Source organism: Metopolophium dirhodum, chromosome 2, assembly GCF_019925205.1.
Source record: "Metopolophium dirhodum isolate CAU chromosome 2, ASM1992520v1, whole genome shotgun sequence".
NCBI classification, from domain to species: domain Eukaryota; kingdom Metazoa; phylum Arthropoda; class Insecta; order Hemiptera; family Aphididae; genus Metopolophium; species Metopolophium dirhodum.
The window spans coordinates 7,022,855-7,041,505 of record NC_083561.1 but is presented as its reverse complement, the minus strand read 5'-3'; the positions used below and the strand labels follow the sequence as shown (position 1 = coordinate 7,041,505).

Genomic DNA, 18,651 nt, shown 5'->3' with positions numbered 1-18,651 from the left:
CGCGATTATCCGGGTAATATTGTACCGAAGATTCACCATTTCAAACATTTCATTTCCACTGTTATCTTTATATACCTTTTAAAATCAGAAATTGAGTATAATATGAGTTTACTCGGGTAATATTGACTTTACCAGTTTACCCAAAGTCGAGGGTCGCCCGTAAAATATAAGTATTATGTCTTACCTATCTACCTACCTATTATATGTATTATGAGTTTTATTTTATCCGATGACCTATCATAGCACGCTAAACGATTTTCGGTGTTCACAGTCATAACACTTTTAAACATTAAATACTTTTCGCTAGTTTTTAAACAATGTATTTTTTTTACAGCAAATACATTAATGGTTTTTTTCGTTGAAAATAAATCATTCATATTAATAACCGCTTACTATGTTAAAAATAAATAAAAATGTTAGGTACTTTTTACATATAAAACCCTTACCAAACCGTCATATATAATAGGGGTAAACGTTTTTTTTTATCGTTAGGATCCTCTCAAGAAACCATATAAATTGCCAAAATACAATGTACTTTTATTAATATTTATAAAACTATATATACATAAGTGAGTTGGATAACGAATTTGGTATATTTTATTATTTCATATACAATATATATAATATTATTTGTGCAATCTTATTGAACAACAAAAATACATTAAATACAACTAAAATTATTTTTGCATTTTGTAATGTATAGATGAAAAATTATATGAATATTTTCTGAATATTATATTCAAAATTGTAACGCATATAATAACGTACAAGTGTATAACATTAATTTATTATATCTAACTTTTGAGTATTTTTAATATTATTATACTAAATTAGAAACTATAGACAGTTAGGTATTTGGGTCAGTACGACAGTAGGTAATAATAACATATAAGTTCGTTTAATGTATAATGTACTTAGTTTAATTATACAATTGTTTGATAATCATGTTTAATTATATTACATACTCCTGCAGTCTTGTGGTTGATTTTTGAAATATTTCACGATTAACGATGTTCTTATATATTATGATTTCAGTTGTGCTCAACTAAGAGAAATTATGCGGTTGAATTTAAATAGTACCGAAGAATCGGATATAAAAGAGGAGTGCCTGGACGGAATCAAAGTAATAATATATATCTACGCATAATAGATTATTTTGCATTATTTCGCGTCACTATTAAACACTAAATATTTTGAAAACCTTAATGAATTGCACCATTAGGCAAAGACGGGATTAGTACGAGTGAACGATTCCAATCGAGGTTCGTTAACCGTACGGTTGGTGTTGACGCTGGAATGTTTGAAACTCCAGAAACAAGAAGTAGTCGACAACCATCATTCGTCGTCGTCGTCATCGTCCGAGGATACCGTCGACAACTATCAGCCTAGTCCCAACTATTATGTAAGTAACTAAAAAAAAAAAATTATTTATATTAATATTACTCATTGCACTGCGCATATTATTTGCCACCGCTGTTGTACGTATCATATTATGATGCATTTACGATCTAGGTATTTGATTTGCACGATGTGAGGGTGCCGTAGTATTTTTTCGATGATTTCTATACAATTATTATAAAAAAACAGAGTCATTGAAAAGTGACACATTGCAAGTCACAATAGTACAATACTGGTGGAGATCACATTAAAAATGTATAATATTATGTGAATTTATCCAATTTTCTAACTCTTTATTTGGATGACTGTTGATAAGATAATAGATACCTACTATAAATAATAATATTAAACAATGCCGTTCATTCCATTTTTTTTGTTCATACATGTCTGCATTGCAGCTACGCAGTAACGTTTATATAACATGATTGTTTTTATATATATTTTTTTTTTAACAATAGTTGCGATATGTGACCGTGGCAAGAAAAAACGGTAGCCTCGGAATAAGCGTCAAAGGTGGTCAAGAGAACAGCTTGCCGATATTGATATCGAGAATTCCCGAAGGAGGAGCCGCTTACCACACAAAAAGGTTATTCGTAGGAGATGCTATAATAAAAGGTATAGTGCCATAATATAAGACCAGTCGTTTTGATTCGTATTAAACGTAAACGCATAAAACATTCGTATTTCTAACAAAATGACCGCTCAGTATCGTTTTTCAGTACGAAATGGTTTATCATAGTAGCAAATATTGCTTTCAAATAGACAGTAATGTATAAAAGAAAAAATCCACCTCAATATCTGAGTTTTTAAGCACAACTAAACTGTCGCATTTTTCTTTCCGTTTAAAAAAATATTATTTTAGAGCATACAATTTACTGGGAATACGTGTACTTTTGAACAGTGTTGGGAAAAGATAACCAAAAAATCATCTGGATAAGATAACAGATAATTCATTCAAAATTTATCTAGTTAAGATAAAATATAACATCATTTTTTTTTATCTAAATAAAGATAAAATTACACATACATTTATCTAGATAAAAAAATAGATAATTTTTTTTAAAATCATATTATAAATAATGTAATTTATTAGTAATTACTAATTGGATAATATTTATTAATTAATAAATCTTAAATGTCATTTCTCAACTAAAATAATATACAATTTTAATTTTTAATACAACTTGAATAAAAATAAAATAACAAAATAAAACTGACAATATTTCAGTAAACATTTCTTTTTTTAACTATAATAATATTGGAATTTGGAATCACTACTAGGTTCTCGTAAATTATTAGCTATTTAAGTATTTAAAAATATTCTTATTATTATATTATTTATCTAGATAAATTACCACAGATAACCTTTACATTTATCTAGATGAGATAATTAGATGATTTAATTATTTTTATCTAGATAAGATAATTAAAGAAATAATTTTATCTAGATAATTCCCAACACTGTTTTCGAAGTAGCAGTAGTCAATGTAAGCATAATATAATTATAGCGTGAAAACAAAAATATGTTGTAAATTGTTTTTATTTATGTTCTAAACTTTTAAATATCAGCGATATAGGTACAGATAAACTCTAAGTAAATACAACTGAAAAATATAATAAGCACGTATACATGTTGCAACTATTTGTAAAATTATATAATACATATTTATTTTTTATGGGGGGTGCGAGAAAGGGTGGTTATGCTAATTATTAATAAAAATGTTATGCTCAAAAACATTTTAATAAATTAAACACGAAACTCTAATAATAGTAATTTCACCGTTGGTAACTAATTATCTCTCTTAATATTTCTTTATAGTTTTGAGAAAGCTTGGCTTTATATATACTAGGGAGATGCACATCCCTCCCAGTAACTTCCATTTAAAGCTATGAATTATGAGTAAATTGTGAAAAACTGTTATAATGTATACGTTATAATAGAATATTAAATTTCATATTTTACTATTGTGATTAATTTATTTTCTTTTAAACAGTGAACGACCAGTTGATCACAAATGCTTGCCACGATGCAGCTTTACACATTTTGCGAAATTCTGGAAATCACGTTACATTATTGGTCAAACACTACAAAGCTGCAGCGCCATTTTTACTAGGAGGGAGAGGTATTTATTTATATTATCAATGTTTGATTTGTTATATTATAATATTTGAGTAATTACTTTATTATATAACAATTTGTAATTGTATTAATGGCATTAAATATTACCTAACCAAATGATAATAAACCAGGTTTTGTACGTAATTTTAGGTGATAATTATAGATATATGTTATACGAGTACTGTGACTAGTGTGAACTTTTAGTTTCTATAACAGTACTACTAGTACTAGCGTACTATTACTACGCAACGGAAAGGTACTATGTTGGGTTTCAGTTCCAATCAATATGAATTATGATTGGTGAACGTTAATCAAGTGTTTCCATACAAATTCTTAAATCATTAATTGTATTTTTTAACTTCGAAATGAATACTTGTGATTATATGTTAATTTTTAAACGTCCCTTTTTGTGAAGTTTTTTATTTTGTTTTTGAAGTACCCACTAACCTTTTTTTTATCAATAAAGATAATATATTTACAATCTGTAATCTGTATACACTAAATACAATAAGTAATACTTTATACCTAATACGTATAAAAACAGATATACATGGTCAAAATGGCTTGATTGAAAGAAAGTGTCCATTGATACTATACTTAAAATGTTATTATTTTTTATTATTTTAGGATTTATTTATTTATTTAAGAAAGAATCTCAGTAATTTATTATTAAGCCGACGAGTCAGAGAGAGTGATGGAAAAAAGGTTGAATATAAGTGAAATGGAATGATTATAAGTATTGGTATGAAATTTTTTATAATAATATGTATTTGGTTCAGGGATTTTTAGAATTTTAAGGTTTGGGTGTCAAGATAAATTACTATAACGTACTAATAAGGAGCAATTGGTGATGCAACAAAGAATGAAAGAACAAAGGCATATTGAGTGGAGAACTACTTAAAAATACTATCGAAAGATAGAGTACGGTATAAGGTGTTATCGTCTGTACACCTATTTTGATAATGTATGGTCATTAAAAGGTTCATGCGTAATCAGTCGTCTCGTCAAAGCTGGTCTCATAGGTCAAATCGGTGGACGGTGACAAAATCAAATATTGTATCACGATCGTATTACCAATAATTAATTAATTTCCTCGACAACGAGCATATTATTTATTTCAGTGGCGTAGCCAGGAATTTTGTATGGTGGGGGGGGGGGGGGCTAAGTATACAAAAACAATATGTTTTTTATTTACACTTTTTATTTTTTCATTAATCTTGATAAAATTCTAAGGTCGACATGGTTAATGGGGGAGGGCTATAGCCCCCTTAGCCACCCCCTGGCTACGCCACTGATCTATTTCATTATTAATTAATAATTATAATATTACAAATTTACAATAAAAACACAATATCTTAAAATGTATACAGTCCACTATTTCATTATCATTTTAACCTAAAATCAAATTCCTTCCAAAACAAATAAACAATACTGAGGTTTGATATTTTAGCTGCTTCCCATACTTACTAATTACTTAGTTACCGTATAGATCATAAATAAAGAAATTATTTGTAAGTGCTGAGTAGGATATTCGCTTTAAGAAGGTATCGTAGTCTGTTGTGAGTCTTATGTTGAATGATTTTTCGTTTGTTTTTATTTGGATGATTCATGTGAGTTTTTTGTTAAGGTGGATAACTAGTTATCTAGGTATCTGAAATCTACAGGTAACCATTTATTGATGAGCATAAGAATCGGAGGATTGGGTACCGGTAGAAAAACAATTATATAGGCTGACTTGATGGCATTAATTTTTTTGTGAAACTATAGAACGAAAAGTCTAAAATATATGTTTCTTTTAATGCAACTGAGAAGGCTCGTCGCTTGTGCCGTGTAGTAAAATACAGTATTGTATTATGTACAAAGTAAACTGTTTTATGAACTATAATAAGTATGTAAAAACATATGTATTAATGTACTTATTAATTATTATTAGCTCTTATTCTTATTGAATCATATAATTTCACTTGACAATGAATTATTATTATACTTATAGACTTTTAGTGGTTATTAATTAATTATTTCAAGTATAATTTATTATTATTTCTGTGTATATGCACGCCATTGATAATGATAATTAATCTTTGATAAATCGCATCCTCATCTTGACTCGCATTAATTAATTCATGTCTCACGGTAATTTACTTACCTAATTAAAGTTTGATATATACAGTAAAAATATACTAAATAGTCATCTATAATATATTCATGGACGCTTAGGTACTACCCATTATATGATGAAAAATACTATAATACTGTATAATATTAGTTACAAGTTATAAATATTGTATTATATAATAATTTATTTTTGTTTATATTTACAATTCAGCTCCATTCGCGATTATTATAGATCTTAAAAATTAAAATAATCAGTCTTTTTAACATAATTTTTGAAATTTGTACCTATATTAATTTACCACCTTTTTCCGTATATTTTATACTTTAGACACTATCATAACATATAATAATATTATATTATATTATAATGATATTATGTTTTATCTTAATTTTTAGACTTTTTCATAAAAGTTTAAATTAAACATCTGGATAAACATTCACCATGCATATGTAATAATATAATTTTAATTATTACAGGGAACGGTAGTAAAAACAACAACAATAATGGAGAAAGTGACACAGAAGACGGACCATGGATGGATTATCTTATAAGTATGATTATCAGTTACATAATATACGTATATTTGTCTATTTAATGATTTTTATTTTGAATTCAGTACCGCTGATGATGGGTTATGTAACCAGATACGTGCAGGGTACGGACAAACTGCGGCGAAACGGTTTCGAAGTGCATGGCATGAACGATCTGAATTCTACCATCATACATTGCGATAACGTCAAAAGTTTGTCCGAATGGGTCAAACTTATTTCAGAAAACATCGCAAATCTCTCAGAAATACAAGTATGCCTAACTAGGATTTTATTTCTTTGCTATCGATGCATAATATTACTAAATATTAATCATGTTTGTATTAATTGTATCAATATTATGTTTTCTTCTTTTCAGATTAAGCTCTACAATTTAAATTTTGGTATCAACGAGAAAATCGAGTACATGGGATGGGTTAACGAGGGTGTGCTGAACAATAACCACCCTTGGCAAAGTTACTGCGCAAGGTTCATGATAATCAGAGGTCGTGACGTATTGCTTTTCGATACTCCCCCGGTAAGTGTCGTTTAGACTTGATAGGTATAACGGCTCGACATTTTCATAGCGAAATAAATGTTTCATAACCCATCTGAATACACTTGCACATATACGTACTATAACGCGCATTACTGGTGGATAGGTAATTCAATTCATGAAATTCTACGTTCGCCCATATATGGCCATATTTTACCTTAGTACCTTACCGTAAACGATTTATATCTCCCTGGCGCATTATTGTTATATAAATTAGAGACGCTTTATATTATCTATTATGCATTGTATATAACTCCACTTCGTCAATATGTCACCACGGAAATGGCAATAAATTACTATAAAGTACTACCTATATGTGGTAGTTACACGCCAGTAAACAGTACTGTAGCGATTTACCTTATAACCTAACCTAAAACCAAATAAGATACCATATCACTTAGTTGATGATTCCACCTTAAATCTATTGTTGTATGTGACACTCAACGTTTTGCATAATATTTGTTTATAAGTATAGCTATACCGCTGTTTATTTTGTTAAACATTATACTTGTAAAATATTTACAAGGAACGAACTTCGAATAGTTTTTTTAAAATAGATGATTTAACGTATAAAAACATTTTTTCACCTACTAATTGAATAGTAGGTATTATTAATTTATATATGTAATTTATAATTGACTATAGAAAATGATCCGATTATTTTTTGCGTATAGGTAATCCATTATCATTTATGGTTTTTTATAGTATATAGGTAGGTACTTCAAACGGGGCTATTTTATGGGGGGGGGGGGGGGGGGGGGGGTTAACACCCCCCGAATGTCGGCAACTGTAAGTACTACTCGGCAATTTTCAGAAATCGAAAAATGTAATATATTGTGGGATCACTGAATTATTGATACTTTCATATTATTAACAAATAAAACTAATACACATTAAGCATTAACCTATAGTTTACTTGTAATAAATATTACGTTTTTTTTGTTTATTTTGAATTTCAAATAACAATAAAATATAAAATCGATATGTCATTCCCTTAAAAATATTAATCGCTATCTTTTTTGTAATAGGTAATTTTACTCTAAGAATAATAAAAAATAAAAAAAAAAATTTTAAAAACACACTTTTCCATAAAAACATTTAAAAAAAATTTTAAAAATTGCACTAAAAAGACAAAAATAATTCTCTGTACTTAAAAATAATGAAAAATTTATTGATGAAAAATTTAAAAGTGTGTGGTGCTCATACACTTGACATATATTCCCAGTCACTATCTTATAAACATGATTGAACAAAGAAGTGTATGTGAGACTTTCCTTGGCTTTTAAATTTTTCATCAGTAAATTTTTCATTATTTTGCTCTTATACTTGACATATACTGCCAGTCACTATCTTATAAACAGGATTGAACAAAGAAGTGTATGTGAGACTTAGCTCGGCTTTTAATGTTTTGTATGATGCACCACACACTTTTAAATTTTTCATCAATAAATTTTTCATTATTTTTAAGTACAGAGAATTATTTTTGTCTTTTTAGTGCAATTTTTAAAATTTTTTTTTAAATGTTTTTATGGAAAAGTGTGTTTTTAAAATTTTTTTTTTTATTTTTTATTTTCTACTTTTTAGTTGAAAGTAAATATTTTTATTAAACGTTTAAGAAATATGTTATCCGGTGTTTTCGGTACCTATATCAGAATACCGGTATAATGTTATTTGGTAATAATTACCGTTGTTACCATAGATATTATAATAATGGATAGGACACGCCTATACTTGCTTCGTAAGAGGTTGCGGTTTTTTTTGGGGAAGAGAGAAAGTTCAATATCTGCGAGAGATATTACGGCGACGTCGTGGGGACAATCCTTTTTTTTTTTTTTGGTCCATGTCCCAAAATGACAACGGATTATTGTATTGTCATCCAAGACCAAGGTCTATACCAATTTTCAGAATTTTTCATCTTCAAAAAGTGCCTCAAATCGAGCGCGCAAGATTTGATCACAGACAGACGTGAAACCAAACTTAAGAAAAGTGTTAAAAACATAAATAAACATATAAATAAAAACACAGAAAAAATGATTCTGTGTTAATGCGTTTTGTCGGTTGCGCGTAGACCAGAGAAAGAAAACAAATTGTGCGCTGACATCCTCTTAATTATCATCGGCAGTCGGATAATCAAAGATTAGGTACATCCAGAAGAGCCTACATGGCGATATTATTTTGTTCGTGTAATAAAATTGTTTTCACTAATATTAATGTCTAAAAATAGGAATGGAAAATACCGATGTCACAGTATAAGAAATATTTACCAAAGCTTTAAATCCAACTTTCTATAGATTCTGAACGGAGCAATGAATGCATTAATTTTACAATGTGTGTTTTTTTCTTTTTTTGTGTCTGTCATCACCTTTTAGGACAGTAAAAATGTTTAGATTTTCTTCAACAGTCCAATCTTTTCTGATAAGAAAGTGAATCTATTTGGTAGGTACTAGGTACTTTGGGGGATCAAAAGTAAAAATTCCAAATAGTTTTCAAAAGCGATGTGAAAAACAAAAGAAAAATTAGGTATAACTGGAATTTTTACAAAAATCGGTTTTTGACAAAATTGATTTTGGTTTTTGGTGTAACTCTAAAACAAATGAACGTAAATACATGACTTTTTTCATAGATATTTAATGTCCATATTAGCATTTTTTACAAGATAAAATTTTCAAAAAATTCTTGTTTGTTTTGAACTGTTTACGGACATTTTCAATTTCAGTTTTTTTTAGTTTTTTTTTTTTTTATGAACGTCAATAAAATGTTATTTGTAGGATAAAAAAGCTTGAACATTTAATACAAGGATCCTAATATATTGTTTCAAAGACACATGAAAAATATTAAAAATCCAATGTCGCAATTTTTTTTTATCAGCATGAAACGTTCAAATATTGACAAAATACGTAAAATTCACAAAAATGTGCAAATTATTTTGAGTTAGAAATTCATAAAATGTTTTCTTTTTAAATCTAAGATTTGAAAAAGTGATACAAGATTTATCATAAGTTTGACTACCTATCATAAGTTTATCCTTGAAAGTCAGAAATATTCACTCAACATCCCCCTAAAAATAAACTCTAGGATCGCCCCTGACTTCAAAGTTCAAACATATAATATAATATATGTAAATGTACATCGCTCGTTTAATAGGACTTATTAAATATATACTTTACTGAAAGTCAACTCCATTTACCATATAAGGAGTATATATAATATATATTAAAAGTGTGCAGTGAGTGACGTTTCATGTTTCATCTCGTAACTGATATGTAACTAACTATAGACAAGTGGCAACTGTTTGGAGAGCCAATTAGTAATCCGGGAGTCAGAACTCAGGACCAATTGAACAACAATACTGTATACCTTCTTCAGATGAACGACGTTATTACAAGTCTCGGGAAATTATTGGTGTTATATTATAAATACATATTCGTTTAGCAACTTCAATTTCATATTACCTACACGACACGGTACTAAACAAATATTAATGTATAAAAAAAATGTCTTGAATTTACGTTGTAGACGTGTTATGACATCACATTTGGTGTTATGCACTTTGTAAGTTTTCATAACTATTAATTATTAATTATTAATTAAGTCACAGAATTAAACGAGCTCGAGTGTCAGTCTTCGACACTCGATATTGTCAACAATAGTCGATTATTTTATTGAATTAAAAGATATACCCTTAATATATGTACAGGGTGTCCTATGAGGATATACCCATAACCCATTAGCCGTTGAGGAAAACTCGCCGCCCGGACTATAACCGGTTTTTGGCCATTTTACCTATAGACTAAAAAAAATATTAAAAATCATGAGATTAATGAAAATTAAAATGAAATTTTCACAAAAATAAATTCTTTAAAATGACTTATCTTCGATTTTTCAAAAATAATTTTTTAACTTGTTTACGAAAAAAAATAATTAAATTTAAAAAATAAAATCTGTCTAGTTCTTGTCTCTGTGAGTCTAATAAAAAAAAAACAGATTTATGATAATATATTTATTATTTCAGGATATATCGCAATGGGTAAATAACATCCTGGTCACCCTGTATATACCTAGATAAGATAATAGATAATACAATTTTCATCTAGATAAGTCACAACACTGCGCCTAACCTTTCTTTACTGTAAATGTAAGGCAGATAGTTTTTTAAGAATGTTGATATAAGTTTCTAGTATCTAATTCAAAATTCAAATAATTAGTTTTTGAGTTATTAAAATGTATATAAGTACGAAGGATAATAAATAATATATAATACTTTAAATTGGTTTTAAAAAAATATTAAGTATTTGTACATTTAATCTAGTTTGTTCCTACTTAGACAATATTTTAAAATGTTAATAGATTAATACAATAACTTTCAAATCACCCTAGTCTAGTAGCCTCCATATTTTCCAAATTTATTATCCGTAGTAGGTACACGAGTGTTAAATAACTCAACAACAAACTAGCTACTTGTTTGAATTTCGTTCCAAACGAAAAAAATTTGAAAAAATATAATTATATACAATATTAACTTAAAAAAAAAATATTTTGAGTTTAAATTTTTTCATAGTTATAATTATTCGTTTAAGATATATTATACATTTGTAAATAAAACCTGCTACTATCAGTGGCGTACGCATGAAATCTCAATGGGGGGATGTTATAACTTATAACTAATAATACATTTAAATGAACTGTGGTAATAATAATTCCAAACTCTCAAATAAAGGGGTTTATCCGTCAATGGTGGGGGGGGGGGATAAAACTCCTAACCTCCCCCAGGGCAACGCCACCGTCCAGTCTACTAAATGTGTTTTAGATAATATTTTTCTAATTAATTACAAAATACTCTGTTTAATTTTGAGGTGCACCCCTACCCCCTCAAGGTTGAGTCTATTATATTCATATACTATTACGTATTATCAGATGTCCATTACGGAATGGTTGGACTGCGGCGTGGTGTACAAACTGTACGAGTCCATGTTGAGACTAGTGAAGGATGCAGAAAACGTGGACCAGAGGCAAAATTGTTTTCTACTACAGACATCCAACGGGGTGTCCCGGTACTTTTCAATGGAAACCAAACAGGGTCTACTGGATGTGCAGTGCGCCTGGCACAGGTCGATATGCACGTCCATGATGCACATCAAAGTAAGTCCTTCAAACTTGAACCTATATAATATCCAACAATTATTCGCATAAACGTGTGTTATGTGAACGAATTTTGGAAAAACATTATGTAGGTATATTGTGAGTGGCACTGCCGGAATTGACGGTAATCCCCACCATATGGGGGTAATACCGCATATAGGTTACCCATTGGCCATTGCATCCATCTATATTATACATATATCGAACTATTACTTTACTAATTTTCTCAGTAAATTTGTGTGATTTTCAAAATCAAAAATATATTTTTATTAATTAACGTAACAATTTGAAGAAAATATTTTTATATAATTATTTGAATACGGTTATTTATTATTTTTAAATAGCATCAATATTGCGTTCGTTAAAAAAAATATATTTGTAATATTACTAATGAATATTGTTCCTCATAGATTTTTATTGAAGATAAATTAGGAACTCATAGTAAGTATGAGGTTTCACTTGTCGCAGATAAGTTTCCACAGTTACCAAAAAATTATTTATTTTTCAACCCACAGTATTTACAATAATGAATTTCAAATATTGGACTATCAAACCCTAACCTAAATACCTATGCAGTTACTACGTACCTTATAAGATATAACATACCTATATCCTCGAACGCCTAACGTAATATTTAGCCATTTATAGGTCAATATTATCGCTCTAAAATATTAAAATATTATTGTTTTTCGTTTTCACAGAGCAGAACGTTCTACGTGTTGTTTGGCAACAACCAACAGCCGTCAAACTTAATACTGGATTGGGACAACGGGTTCACATTATACGACAACTGGACGAATTCGAACGTTTGGACGTACAAATTTTCCGAGCTCCGTGGATCCTCTGATGATCACATTTCTCGGCTAAAGCTTCACTTCAACGACAACAGCTGTATCGAAACGAAGGTTGTACAAAAAAAATGTTTAATAAATCGTAGTAGTCGTACCGTGCCTACGTAAAATATATTAGTGCCCACTGGCCCCATTCAGTGGCGGATCCAGGGGGGGGGGCAAAGAGTGCATTTGCCCCTCCCCCCAATCACCGTAGCTTTCCTTTGTTTTACAACGTGTTTAGCCAATTTTGGAACTTTTTGTACTTTTGTTACGGATTTCTAATCGTCCGCGATCGTAACTACTGTGTTTGCCATATGCAGAATTGATTTTTTTTTATTGATTTTGTATTTTTGTCTCCAATTAGGAATTGGTATGTCAAGACCTGCAGAGTTTGCTGTTCTGCGTGCATGCGTTTCTGACCGCCAAAGTGGTGTCCGTAGACCCTTCGTACTTGAACACCGAAGGGATTCAACAGCTGTAAGACGCCGCTGCGCTTAACCAATTATGTTGTGTATACTATAATATATATAATATTATAAAATTTATAATACTGTGCATAAGAATGTTGCCGATTTACACGCGATTCGAATACAATACATAGACTCAGTTATAGACGATTGTGCATATTAGTATATTTTACTATTAATATGGTTGTTTATAAAATATAGTCAATAATATTATAATAATGTATATTAGGAAACGTCATAATATAATTGGATTACATTTTAGCGTTTCAGGCCGTCACCGCGTGCTAATAACTGTAATAACTAATAACGGTCGTATTTTATAAAATACTTCCTATTTCGATTTTCGATAGGCTTATAGGTATATTGTATGTTTGACTTCTAAAATGTCAATCTCGTCCGTTGTGTAGGTACCTATCTACGACAATTAATTCTGCATTTATAATAGTACCTATAGAGTTTGTGCTTAAGTCGTATTCGGGCGAGATCAGACAGATTGTTATTTTAGCCCAACAGTCTTGGAAGAGACCCAAACTTCGAGTGGTACGCCTCATGTTGTACCTAAGCCCGTTGACGCAATGATGGTTGAAATTTTGAGAGAGGGGTGGAGACTACAGTTCTCACCAAAACGGCAAAGTATTAACTTAAAATAAGCATTAGGACTCCACCCCCTACAATCCATCAGAAATTTTATATTCTGCGCAAAGATAAAATGTATTGGTTTTATAACGATACGAGTTTTTTTTTTTATGTACTTATGTGACGACAGTGGGACACTATTGTGAGCCAAGTAAGCCAATTATACAAAATATGGTCTACCTACCCGAAATTCTATAAATCAACCACTATATTATATCAAACCAGTATTTTTTTTACACTAATTATTAATACAAAATGAATACTTTTTACATGAGCATAACAAAAAAAAACTATTTCATCGTCAAATATTTGGGAGGGGGGGGGGCTAAATGTTAGTCAAGCTTACTTCCCTGGTGGCACCCTAGTTGCACCACGCGGCTAGGCCTTTATCGTTGAGCGTATATATATTATATATAACTATTACCTAATTAATATTATTAATACATTGATCTTGTAGAGGCTGCAATAAAAAATTAACACAGGGTAGATAACGGAGAAATTTCAATTGGGGGTGAACATAATTCTATTCGTCTCTTGTAGAATAATGATAAATTAATATATTATTAGTCACCTATTACTATTGTTCTATGCTATCACCATAATATTGAGCATCGATTTTGTTAGAAAAAATACATTTAAAATAGCATGAATGCATGATATATGTACCTATACATTTTTTTTTATCAACAATTCGAGTTGTGATTGTTAATTAGTTTGTTGTGATTAATGAGTAATTGTTTTTATAATTTATAACATTTTACATTTGTCATATTTTAACGTCTCATTCAGATGACGTATATTATCAAATTGTGAACATTATAGGTAATAATATATTAGGTACCTATATTATAATAAAATATATATTATACAAGTTGTCTATATATTAAGTTGGGAAATGTACAAATTGTATAAACTATGTATGACGTTTCCAAATTCTTGAGATACCTACACTGTACCTATACAACTATACAAATATAATAAAATTTAATCTTAAAAAACAAACACACCTACCAAATAATAGAAGGTAACATCTCCAAATCCCAATGTATTTGTATAGAATATACCTATTACCTATACATAATTATTATATATGTGTTTTGTACGTGCAGACGCCGTTACTACTGGAAAACTATAATAACGTACCTACCTAATTAATATTATTTATTATTAATTATCATTGTTAGATCACTTTTAATTTAAGATTATTTTTCTGTGTTACTTATTATATATGTTATATGTAGAAATCCACAAAAAAAAAAATTAATACTTTCTTGTTTAGAAACTATTAGTTTCTTTGGTGAATAATTAAGGTTGTGAAGTTTTATAGTAATAAAGTATAAGTACATCTATATATATTTTTCAACTAATACATTTTTTCATTACTCACTGTCACGTTGTACCGTACTATTTGTATTATAATCAGTTGTAAAATAAGTATGCAAAATACAAACAATTATTACTAACCACCAATTCGTTATTATACAGTATACAGTTTGAACTAAAGTTTTTCGTACAAATAAATATTTAGTACAATTCTATTATTATCAGGATGAAGTATTTTACAAGTTTTTTTAAAAATTGTCTTCAATATAAGAAAACGACACGTTTATTGTATTTTGGAGAAAAGTTGATCGCCATTTGTAAATAATGTTGTATCACTGCTTAGACCATAATTCACAGGAAGTAATAAAAAATAGTCCAGATTTAAAAAAAAAATTATCACTCGTATGGAACACGTTTACTATTTTAAATTATATATTATCAATTAACAACTGGCAACATTGGAGTAATGATGGAGGGGAGCCTCTAATATTACTGAATAATATAGGTTCTAAAATGTACAAATTTAATATACATTGGTATTACCTACTCGCAGGATGGTGACGGAAAACAATAGGTGAAGTATATTATATAATTACATATTAATTATTAGATACCTATAGGTACACGGCTACTTACTTAAATTTAATTAACTTTTAATATTTAAATGTATCTTTGCTTTATTTATTTAACCCATCTCTAAAGTTATTTTATCACATGTCTATATGTCTATATCAGTAACTACTTTAATGAATTTTAAAATAAAAAAACATTTTCGGGATTTTTTTTTTGTGTTTATAAAACTATTTAAACTTTACTCTTATATATGGTAAAAGGAAGAACCGGAGGAAGTAGTGCGAAATCTATAGGTGACTTAATTAGGAAGATAAAAATAAGAAAGCGGTAGGACCTGATGGAGTACCAGTGTACAACTGTACCAGTAGATGTAGACATAAATTGATTATAATATGCATACGGACATTAGCCACTTAGAGTGGTTAACAGGTTTCTTTAATGTTAGTGGAAAGAAAAATTCCGGAGGAGTGGACGAAAAGTTTTTTGGCACCCATTTTTTAAGTCAAGGGATATGTAGGTTCAAGAAAATGTATGAGCCATACCAAGGCCGTTGCTGGAACAAATTTTGGGGGGGGAGGGTTTAATCAAATAATATTTTTATTGTAGGTAATTAAAAAAAACAACTAACACTTATTTTAAACAGAAAAAAACTGACATTAGGTATATATTAATACATCATAATTATTTTAGAATATTTTAACAATACATATAAGTTGACGTCAGGAAAATCAATGATGGAACCAATATTTTTTATGAAACAGATTGTGAAAAAAAAACAGTGAGAAGAAAATAAATGTGTGTATGGTGTAATTATACGGCAATGTTTATATAATAGGAATAAAGGCCGATGATAGTTCCAACCTCCAAGAGTAAACCTTAAGAAGCAAATACTCTTGGCGTACCCCAGCATCGAAGTTAGGCTTAGGATGTTCGACTATTTAAATGCAATGTTGTCCATGTCCCATGTGTAATACTATATGTATACAATAATTGATTAAAATATAATAGTATAATACCAAAATAGATAGTATCTACAGACTATTGGCTATATTATAATAGCTTTAGGTATCCACTAAATGTTTTTTATAAATTTATACATATGTTGGTAAACATTTGAAGGCCTACAAAACATTTGTAAAAATTTGGAATGTAATAGGTTACAAGTGGGTCACTGTAATGGATGGTGTTAAATTTGAATTCAATGATATTTGTTTATTTGTTTATTTATTTGTTAACGGGCTGGGCCCTATTCAACAGTTTAACATAATACAATAATACATAATTTAAAATAATTAATACAATGACATAATTAAATATATATAAGATAATAATTACAGAATAATAAGTATAATAATGATAATAAAACAATATAAAAATATATAATAATAAATGTATCAGTTTTTATGAACGGTGCTCTCATTGGCCAGCCGCATCATGCGGTCTAACGAATTATTTCTGCCATAATTGGTAGTGTGCGCAGGAACAACGAAAGGAGCATGGTATCTAGTAGTACGGGAAGGAACTTTAAAATTGACTATCGAGAGAAGTGAGGGAGCATCTATACGACCATCAACCAGTTTATTCAGAAATTCTATGTTAGCGTTAACTCGCCTGACAGCCAGTGAAATGAGGCTGAGTTCCTGCATAACTAAGAAATAGTCATGGGGAGGATGATTTATTTTTAAGACAAAAGCTGCGCAAGATAAGAACCGTCTCTGAACACGTTCTAATTGACATGAGTCATATAATATCATTGTATAAGAAAAACGATTCTGAGCGAAAACGGTCAGTCAGCCTATGGTATTACTAATATATTTCATGATATCATTGTGAATAAAGTAATTTATATATAACCTATTTACGCGGAACCTTGTTTTAAATTTTCAACCCTTAGCTATAAAATTTGAAAATTTTATAAATTTTCAATTTCAAAATAATTATTAAATTATAAATTTGATAAATTTTGTCAAAATTTGAACTTTAAATGCTTATAAAAAAAATTGTGCCTATGTATTTTTAATATTTTTCAACTGTAAAAAATTGAAAACTGACAATGTCCATAAGCAGCTCAAAAAAAATCAAAATATTTTTAAAATTGTATGGTGTACTCGTATAACAAATGAAAATATAAACATTCGGTAAAGTTTTCATGTATCTACAGTTATTCGTTTTTAAATAACAATAAAATAACAAAACTGCTACATGAGAAATCGAGTGAATATCCAATATTGTGAAAATATGAACTTCAAACGCTCGTAAAAATTTAATTTGAGTTTCTTATAGACACTTTTTTTTTTTTTTTTTGATAAAGGTAGATAATCTTTTAAGGAATCTTGTATTACATTTTCAAATCTTAGATTTAAAAACAAAAATTTTTGTGAATTCTTAACTCAAAATAATCTGGTAATTTTCGTGATTTTTCCATATTTTGTCAATTTTTGAACTTTAAATGATTATAAAAAACCGTGACTAAGGATTTTTAATATTTTTCAAATGCCATTGTAACAATATAGTAGGAGCCTTGTATTAAATTTTCAAACTTTTTACCCAACAAATAAAGTTTTATTGACATCCTTAGAAAAAGACTAATAAAATTGAAAACTGAAAATGTTCCCAATTAGTTCAAAACAAATCAAAATGTTTTGAAAATTTTATCGTGTATAGAAAATGCTAATATAAATGACTAATGAAAATTGCATGTGTATACGTTCATTTGTTTTAGAGTTACACCAAAAACCAAAATCAATTTTGTGGAAAACCGATTTTGCGTAAAAATTCCCGTTTTAAATTTGAAAGGGGGCCCAATTAATCCTTAATCCAGGCTTGTATAGGTACCTACATTTGAGAGGATTTGTAGGAACTCGTTCTAGCTCCAATAATGATAAACTATTGCGCATATTTTTAATAATACATAAATAATAATTGTCTGTAGTATATTTTATTTATACGCTGACTTGGATTGAG

At 29.0% G+C, this 18,651-nt stretch overlaps 1 protein-coding gene across 2 annotated transcripts in view; it reads left to right on the top strand.

Moving 5' to 3' along the window:
• LOC132938476 (gamma-2-syntrophin) overlaps window positions 1-15,255 on the top strand; it is a 49,815-nt gene extending 34,560 nt beyond the window's left edge. For both annotated transcript variants that reach the window (XM_061005330.1, XM_061005331.1), the window contains 10 exons: window positions 1,036-1,123; window positions 1,223-1,402; window positions 1,857-2,013; window positions 3,393-3,521; window positions 6,110-6,184; window positions 6,250-6,434; window positions 6,540-6,698; window positions 11,631-11,855; window positions 12,557-12,760; window positions 13,053-15,255. In XM_061005330.1, coding sequence (XP_060861313.1) covers window positions 1,058-1,123; window positions 1,223-1,402; window positions 1,857-2,013; window positions 3,393-3,521; window positions 6,110-6,184; window positions 6,250-6,434; window positions 6,540-6,698; window positions 11,631-11,855; window positions 12,557-12,760; window positions 13,053-13,169 — 1,497 coding nt within the window. In that variant the 5' untranslated portion in view covers window positions 1,036-1,057 and the 3' untranslated portion in view covers window positions 13,170-15,255. The remainder of the gene's footprint in view (window positions 1-1,035; window positions 1,124-1,222; window positions 1,403-1,856; window positions 2,014-3,392; window positions 3,522-6,109; window positions 6,185-6,249; window positions 6,435-6,539; window positions 6,699-11,630; window positions 11,856-12,556; window positions 12,761-13,052) is intronic.
• The last annotated feature ends 3,396 nt before the right edge of the window (window positions 15,256-18,651 follow it).